Source organism: Borostomias antarcticus (assembly GCF_949987555.1).
Source record: "Borostomias antarcticus genome assembly, chromosome: 12".
Classification (NCBI taxonomy): Eukaryota; Metazoa; Chordata; class Actinopteri; order Stomiiformes; family Stomiidae; genus Borostomias; species Borostomias antarcticus.
This window is the reverse complement of record NC_140245.1, coordinates 13,188,774-13,197,350: the sequence shown is the minus strand read 5'-3', so window position 1 is coordinate 13,197,350 and position 8,577 is coordinate 13,188,774. Positions and strand designations below refer to the sequence as shown.

At 46.6% G+C, this 8,577-nt stretch overlaps 1 protein-coding gene across 1 annotated transcript in view; it reads right to left on the bottom strand.

Annotated features, from left to right (window-relative positions):
* Positions 1-5,269: 5,269 nt before the first annotated feature.
* Positions 5,270-8,577, bottom strand: part of cavin2b (caveolae associated protein 2b) — a 5,938-nt gene continuing 2,630 nt past the window's right edge. Inside the window, exons 3-4 of the mRNA XM_084446434.1 lie at positions 7,915-8,076; positions 5,270-7,274 (exon numbers count right to left, since the gene is read on the bottom strand). Of these exons, the coding sequence (XP_084302560.1) occupies positions 6,717-7,274; positions 7,915-8,076 (720 nt within the window). The 3' untranslated portion in view covers positions 5,270-6,716. The remainder of the gene's footprint in view (positions 7,275-7,914; positions 8,077-8,577) is intronic.

Genomic DNA, 8,577 nt, shown 5'->3' with positions numbered 1-8,577 from the left:
AAAACTAGACTCATTATTTGCTTGTGGATGAGTGAATGTTTCCTTTTTCTGTAACGTCAAACTAATTACAACAACAGCATTCTGGACAGGTTCTATCTGCTGTTTATCTTATGTAGGTAACTGTTCAGATGGACACACTTGTGCTTGGAACCCCTACCCACCATAATAGCTATATGGATAAATAGATACTGTGCAGTTCATCACTTGACCTTGGTAAGAAGGGCTGCATGCTTCATAGCTGACCAAGACCTGGACTGAGCACTTGGACTTGTTCCCCGGGCGCTGATGGCTGCCCCTGGAGGAGGACAGCTGGGATGGGTTCAATGCACCAGACAATTTCCACCGGCGACACAAAAAAAATAGCAGGTGTATGTGTTGTGTGCCATGTCGCCCTCTCACCTGTGTGTAATGTGTCACTGTGTGGCAAAATAAAGACCCTCCCCCTCTCGGGTTCTGTAATAAAAAAATAAAATAAAAATATCTCACAACCAGTGAAATGTTAGAATTAGAGTAGCACTAACCAAGGAGGAAACGTTGTGTGTGTGTGTGTGTGTGTGCGTGCGTCTGGTGTGTGCGTGCGTGCGTGTGAGGGGGGGGGGGGTCCAGAGCACACAGCCAGTGGCGGAGCAGCAGCACCAGAGGGCGTCCCACCATGGGGGTGTTAACCCCCGCATGACGCCTGGGTCAGGTGACCCCTTAATGAGGAGGACGCTGGCATGAGAAGCTCAACTCCTAGAATATGAACGTTTTGATTTGCTCATCGCACTCCGAGCATCAAAGTGTTCCTAGTGTATCCTGCAAGCGCTGTCAACCCCTTATGCTTCTGCATTGCTTTTCTAATCACTTTGACTGTCGTCATACCAGCTAGCAAAGCCAGGTTTGTGAATATGTTTTGCATCTTGTGTCTCAGCCACAGTCTGTGCATATCTGTTTGTAGTCAGTCCGTGTGTCTGCATGTTTGTCCCTCAGCTTGTTGGTCAGTCAGTCTGTCTAGGTTAGTTGTTTTCATACCCAGGTGGCAGGTGTTATTCTGTCGTATTCATTATTCCTACCTGTGCTCCTTGGTTTGTTGTTCTCTGATTGGTCAGTTGCAAGCGCCTTTTTTGTGCGAGGCGTCGCACCAAGAAAAGCGAATGCCGGGTTGTCCCTCGCTGTCCCTTCCGTGGTTGACCTGCAGTTCTATGTTGCTACCACAAGAGGCAGTGGTCCAAGAACTTCAAAATAAAAGACTATGGCTGTGTTCGGAATCGCTCCCTCGTTCCCTCACTCCCTATTCCCTATATAGGGTTCACTATGTAGTGAACTACCTAGGGTATGGTTTAAGGAGTATTCGGACACTACACGGAACGTCACAAAAATGCGTCGGTCATTCGTGTGATGCAGGCGGATGCGCCCTCGTGTAAACAAACAAGTCTAACAGGGAGCATTCACGCTGCAGGTTGAGATGTACTCAATCAGGTAGTATCGGATTTGCTTTTGTGTGTTCATTTTGAATGTTAAATCCCAAATAAAGTGTTGAAATTTAAATTCTAATCATGTGCATGTGTGGTTTTTCTACTTTGGTCCTGTCTGTTAATTGCAAGATGTAACGTTGGCTATAGCCGCGCTACCTAGCTAGCTATGAAGCGCACGATCAAGTAACATGTTTACAAACATTACATGTTTACGATTTAGCTCCGCAAGCTAGAGTTCCTTCAGTTTATACACGAAAGTTGCCGCCGCCATCCTCCGTTCACAGCCCTCTTCACGAGACAACTCAACTGCATTGCATTGTGGTATACCGGAGAAAATGTAGGGTACATCACTGTACCCTGGAAATCAAGGTGACTTGTGGGTAATAAATAGTGGACTATATAGGGAACGAAAATTCCGTGGAGAATTCGGACACTACAAACAAAATGGCTGACGCCCTATATAGTGCACTATATAGTGAATAGGGAGCGATTCCGAACACAGCCTATGACACTATTGGTTTTCAAGAGCTCTGGTGGCCTAGTGGTTAAGGAGCTTGTCTACCATGCTGAACGTTGGGAGTTCATAACTTGTGGTGTGGACAGTTTTTTGTCACTGGATGCTATAGAAGCTATGTAAAAATGTGGTTACCTGGTGGTTCTATGTCAGTTATTGAATTTATGTGGTAGAGCCACCGCCCATAAATAAACGAGCATGGGTCATATTTGTTCATTATAGACCCTTTTACAGCCTTCGTCAGCACAAGTATGCGCGCGCATTCTTGAAACAGTAGCAGAGGGAGACAGACAAATTCAGAGGGAGCTGTATTTTAGTGCAAAGACTAGTATTTTATATACCATCAAGATGTCTGGCTGTTGCGTCTACGGGTGTACAAATCGGCGCTCTAGTGGCAAACTTTATTCATTTTATATCAGCTAAGTTATTTTGACTACCTGGTTTCACTGGGATATCTGGTTGAAATGCAGAGTAATATCTGAAGTAAACAGTAACCCATAACCTGGCTGCACGCTAAGCTAAAGCTATGTTCGGGAATTGAAGCCTAATGATAGCTAGCTAACGTTAGCTAGTGCTAGCTAACATGCTAACTTTTGACTACCTGGTTTCACTGGAATGTCTGGTTGAAATGTAGAGTAATCTGAAGTAAACAGTAACCCATAACCTGGCTGCACGCTAAGCTAAAGCTAAGTTCATGCTAGCTAGTGTTAGCTAGCTAACTCAAGGCCCGGGGAGTCTGGCCTAGTTTGTAGACATTACCTATCTAGTTTATAATAAATTGTGTATCTTTTTAATCCTGTCCACCAGATGTCAGTGTTATCCTTAGCAAAAAAATGTATATGTCCCTCTGTGAAAGAATAACCTTTTTTATCATAACAACTGTGAAAATCAATTGTTACGCATTGAATTTAAAACTGTTTTGTAAAATTGTTGTTATATTAAAAGTTCTACCAAATGTTAACTGTTGAGTTCTACCGTGTAGCCTACTGCAAAATAAATTATTGCAAATACATTATGTAAAATATACTGTGTAATTTGAAAGGAAGTAATTTTACATAATTTTAGTCATTCATAGTTGACTGAAGTGACATTCATGTGCGCTTGGAAAACAATGACATTTGAAGGCTCAAACAGGAAATTGTGGTGGGTGCCCTGTGCAGTAAACGACTGTCTCCTCTCTCACCAATAGAAGATAAGAAACGAGACCACTTCCTCAGAAACTGTCTTGTTACACTAACATCACTTTGAAACCCAAATGTAGCCCATAGTTTGACTCTGTTCCAGTTACGATTCCATATTAGGCCGATTATTTTACCTCTCTCCAAGCACGATTATTTTTCCGCTCTCCAAGCACCAGTTCTAGTTGTTGATGTTTTTGTAGGAGAAACTAACTCAGCTGTGTCAGAGATATCCTGACTGTGATGCTCAACAAGAATGCTAATGGACGATCACACTGACTTCCTGTCTTCACTATAAGAGTGATAAGAAAGAAATAAGAAAACTGTTTTCTAATAGTTCTAGATCTGAGCCAATTACATCATTCCACTGGAACACATCTGATCTCTTGGTAGACCTGTGATGATTAAAAACACCGCAGAAATAATTTGTTACCACAGTAATTGGCTGTAATGCCACACCTGCCAACCATAATATAAGACAGGTCCAGTACTTCCCAACACTAGGCTGTGAGGATTACAGCACATGTGATTAAATACATGTCATCAACACATTCCCCTGGTATTGTTAAGTGGCCTCTATTGTGTTCAATAGAATAACCTTCATTTCATTCACAGAGGCGAGTCAAAGTCATTGAAAAAGGGAGGTTTGCCTTTTATGGTATTGCTGGGCACACTCAGATTATGTGCCAAAAATTCTTGCAGACAGATGTGTAGCATAATACTTATCAGGAAAATACAAACAGTAGTTGATGCAGTAGGAGTGATATTCCTCTTGGTGGCAGTAGTAAGCACCAACTCATCCCCAGAACCTATAAAGAAGGCAGTCAGAGACAGCGTCATCACACATTCCCTTCAGAACTACTTCTGCACTGGGAGTCAGATCCGTCGGAGCGTCTCCCTTGTGCTGTCACGAGCCTCGTGTGTGACCTGCCTGACTCTCCCCTGCCTCAGTTTTAGGAAACCTGGGAAACCAGTTTAGATCAGGTCACTGTCGTGATGTCGCCATACTGTAGGCTACCACCTGGGGGGTGGGCTGGTGGGAAATGCAGTTCACCCACCTTGTTTCCCCTCATCGATTAATACAATTGATCAGAAAATAGGCGATAAACTCTCAGCCTCCTTTTGAAGAGGTGGGTCAACTGAGTTCCTGTCCTCTACGGTGCGTCCAGGCGCTCGCTCATGTAATCTCCTCTCAGGGGTGATAGGAACCATCACGGCCGTCATTACTGAGCACATAGGCCCACAGTTCAGGGGCCAGACTGGATGTGGAGCCTGATCAAACTGAGTGTAAATGACTATGGGGAGATGCAGAGACGGATTATGAAATGACAGGCCCCTGGGTACAGACACATAAAGGGCCCCTGGGCACAGACACATAAAGGGCCCCTGGGTACAGACACATAAAGGGCCCCTGGGCACAGACACATAAAGGGCCCCTGGGCACAGACACATAAAGGGCCCCTGGGCACAGACACATAAAGGGCCCCTGGGCACTGACACATAAATGGCCCCTGGGCACTGACACATAAAGGGCCCCTGGGCACAGACACATAAAGGGACCCTGGGCACTGACACATAAATGGCCCCTGGGCACTGACACATAAATGGCCACCCACCCATTTCATTTATTGAATTTGCCCAATGAGACGGCATCAGATGATTTGAGAAAACTCACAATAAAAGCAGCTTTATTCAGCTGGGTTTGGACTCGAGGGACCTCAACTCTGTGGGGAGGACCTGCTTTTTGGATTTCTACCCAAACGAGTTGAAGGTTGAAGTTGCATGGAGTACTCAGCCCCTCTAAAGTACCATAGATAAACACTCACTTAAAAACTACAGTACAGGTATCATGATGGTTTGTTTCTTGTGAAAGTGAATATTTAGGCAATTGCCTCAGTTTTTTTGCCCGTTCAGTAATATGTCTTTGGCGAGATGGAACCCAGACGCACCCTCCAGACCTGTTGGATGTCTATTTCCTGGAACCTAATCTCCGTCTGATCCAACTCTGTCACTCCCCAGTCTGTAGACTGACCCGCAGCAGAATGGACTCGGTCATTAAGAGTTACCAAGGAAACGGCTTTAGTTGGAGGAAATGAAGAGGGCGCGGGAGGGGGTCAGTGAGAAATGCTTTATTTTTTTTTAATTCTGAGGATTCCCAAAGACTAAGAGGGCGGTGTTGTTTTGCAATAGCGACACGAAGACAAAACACGATAAACGTCACAGTCACAGAATCGTTACAGTCAAACGACATCCTCAAGAGGAGCTTCTTTGGCACCAGAGATCATTACGGTCTACATCCGTGAAACAAGATAGCCTATTAGAGAGACATCCAATACAGCAACACGTTACTAAAAGAACAGGTAAAAACATACGTAGTATATTACATGTTATAAGCATGAAGCACCTAAAGACATATACTATCTCTCATTGTTGTAGATAAGCTCAATAACTGATCACTTTTGAGCAAGACTTCAAAATCGGCACGCTTTCCAAATGTCTTTGTGCTGAAAAGGACCTGATATGGAGCTTATCTACAAGACTATTGTGCTGTGTCCAGTATTATGGGGTGTCATGACACATTACAAGCATCATGGTTCATTATGCCTGTTGGCTTTAAGTAATGAGTCACTCAGACTTTCCATATATTATTCAGGTCATACATCAAGATTAGCATCGGGATACATAGGCTACAAGAATTAGCATTAGCGTTTCAGCATTAGACTTTTAACATTGAATCCTCTTCCCACTTCACATGTTGAAACAGACACCTTCCCCGGAATACACACACTGTACGCACACACAGAAGAATACACACACTGTACGCACACACAGAAGAATACACACGCTGTACGCGCACACAGAAGAATACACACTCTGTACGCGCACACAGAAGAATACACACGCTGTACACGCACACAGAAGAATACACACACTGTACGCGCACACAGAAGAATACACACGCTGTTCGCACACACAGAAGAATACACACGCTGTACGTGCACACAGAAGAATACACACACTGTACGTGCACACAGCCTGTCTGATTGTCTTAGACTGTGTAACTTCTATGTGCTCAGTTCATTGGTACCAGATGAGATTTGAATAACAACTTAACGAGCCAAATTACTGTGTCACCAGGCGCAACAGACCACAATATGATCCACTGAGAGAGCCATGCTTTCTCTAGCAAACGAGGACACGTTGTAAAGCTTCAATCCAGAATGTGAAGCGCACAAACACACACACACACATGCACACACACACACATGCACATACATACACACACACATGCACAAACACACACTCGGATAGACACACATGACGACAGGCTATAGTTCTGCATGTTAGTGTACAGTATGTGTATTTAAAATGGAGGACAGATGTCTGGGTCAGTTGATGGATGATGGAGAGGACGTGCTTGTATCAGGAGGACTATGTTAGGAGTGGGGTATATACTAAAGTGTGCTAAAGAGTAAGTGATAGTATTGTGTGTGTGTGTGCGTGTGTGTGTGTGTGTGTGTTTGTGTGTGTGTGTGTGTGTGTGTGTGTGTGTGTGTGACTGGAAAGCCTCTAGGAGGTCAAACCCTCAGGTTGGGCCTTCTCCTCTACAGTGCTCCTCTCCTCCTCCTTCTCCTTCTCCTCTTTCTGCTCCTCCACCTTCTTCTCCTCCACCTTCTTCTCCTCCACCTTCTTCTCCTCCACCATCTGCTCCTCCACCTTCTCCTCCTCCACCTTCTGCTCCTCCAGCGTCTGCTCCTCCTCTTCGTCGTCCTGGTCCTGGGCAAAGGGGGAGGCGGCCTGTGGCAGCGTGGCGGAGAGGGAGTACTCCTCGCTCAGCCCCTCTGTCGCTGACAGCTCCGCCTTCGGAACGTCAGCTTCCGGAACTTCCTCCAGTTCAGGAACGCCGTTGGCGGCCGGCTCTTCCTTCTCCAGGGCGTCGGCCGTCGCCTTTGCCTCCTCCTCCTCCAGGCCCGGGGCCAGCTGGGAGTGCACCTCGGTGAAGGAGAGGTCCTGGTCAGGGCTGCCCACGGGGGTGAGCTCCACGGCGGCCACGGCGCTAGGCGAGTCCCCAGCCTGGGATGAGGCCTCCGGGACCTCGGCTTCAGGCTGGCTCTCCGACACCCGTGACTGTGAATGTAGGGTTCAGCAGCGGTGTGAGAATCATCCACAGCAGTGTGCGTGTGTGTGTGTGTGTGTGTGTATTTATGGTCGTGTGTGCGTGTGTAAATGGTAAATGAACTGCACTTATAGCGCTTTTATCCAAAATGCTTTACAATGGTAGCCTCTCATTCACCCACTCACACACACATTCACACACCAATGGTGGCAGCTGCCATGCAAGGCGCTAACCTGCTCACTGGGAGCAATTTGGGGTTCAGTGTCTTACCAGGGACACTTTGACATGTGGACAGGAGGAGTCGGGATTCGAACCACTGACCCTACAATCACTGGACGACCCGCTCTACCTCCTGCGCCACAGCCGCCCTGTGTGTGTGTAGGTGTGTGTGTGTGTGTGTGTGTGTGTGAGTGCGTGTGTGTGTGTGTCTGTGTGTGTGTACTGTATGTGCGTGTGTGTATGTGCATGTGTATGTGTCTGTGTGTGTTTGTGTGTGTGTATGTGCGTGTGTGTGTGTGTGTGTGTGTGAGTGTGTGTGTGTGTATGTGTCTGTGTGTCTGTGTGTGTGTGTGTGTGTGTGTGTGTGTGTGTGTGTATGTGCGTGTGTGTGTGTGTGAGTGTGTGTGAGTGTGTGTGTGTGTGTGTACTTGCCTTCCTGAGGCTGAAGTTGAAGGAGGAGGTCTTGGCCCCGGGGCTCTTGGCGTTCTTGGGCGTCAGACTCTTCTTAATCTTGTCTCGTTTCTCCTGAGAGACGATCTTGTTCATCTTCTTCTCAATGTTCTGTCTGGAGAAGGCCTTCTTCAGACTGTCCACCTGCAAGGAAACACACACAGCCTTTACCTGGCCTTTGACCTCTCTCTCTTTCTTTCTTTCTTTCTTTCTTTCTTTCTTTCTTTCTTTCTTTCTTTCTTTCTTTCTTTCTTTCTTTCTTTCTTTCTTTCTTTCTCTTATACTGTCTGCCACTGTATACACAGACCTTTCCCGCTCTCCCACTCTCTCTCCCTCCCTCCTTCTCTCTCCCTCCCTCTATCCCCCCTTCTCTCCCTCCCTCCTTCTCTATCCCTCCCTCCTTCTCTCTCCCTCCCTTTATCCCTCCTTCTCTCCCTCCCTCCCTCCCTCCCTCCCTCCCTCCCTCCCTCCCTCCCTCTATCCCTCCTTCTCTCCCTCCCTCTATCCCTCCTTCTCTCCCTCCCTCCCTCCCTCCCTCTATCCCTCCTTCTCTCCCTCCCTCCTTCTCTCTCCCTCCCTCCCTCCCTCCCTCCTTCTCTATCCCTCCCTCCTTCTCTCTCCCTCTCTCCATCCCTCCTTCTCTAT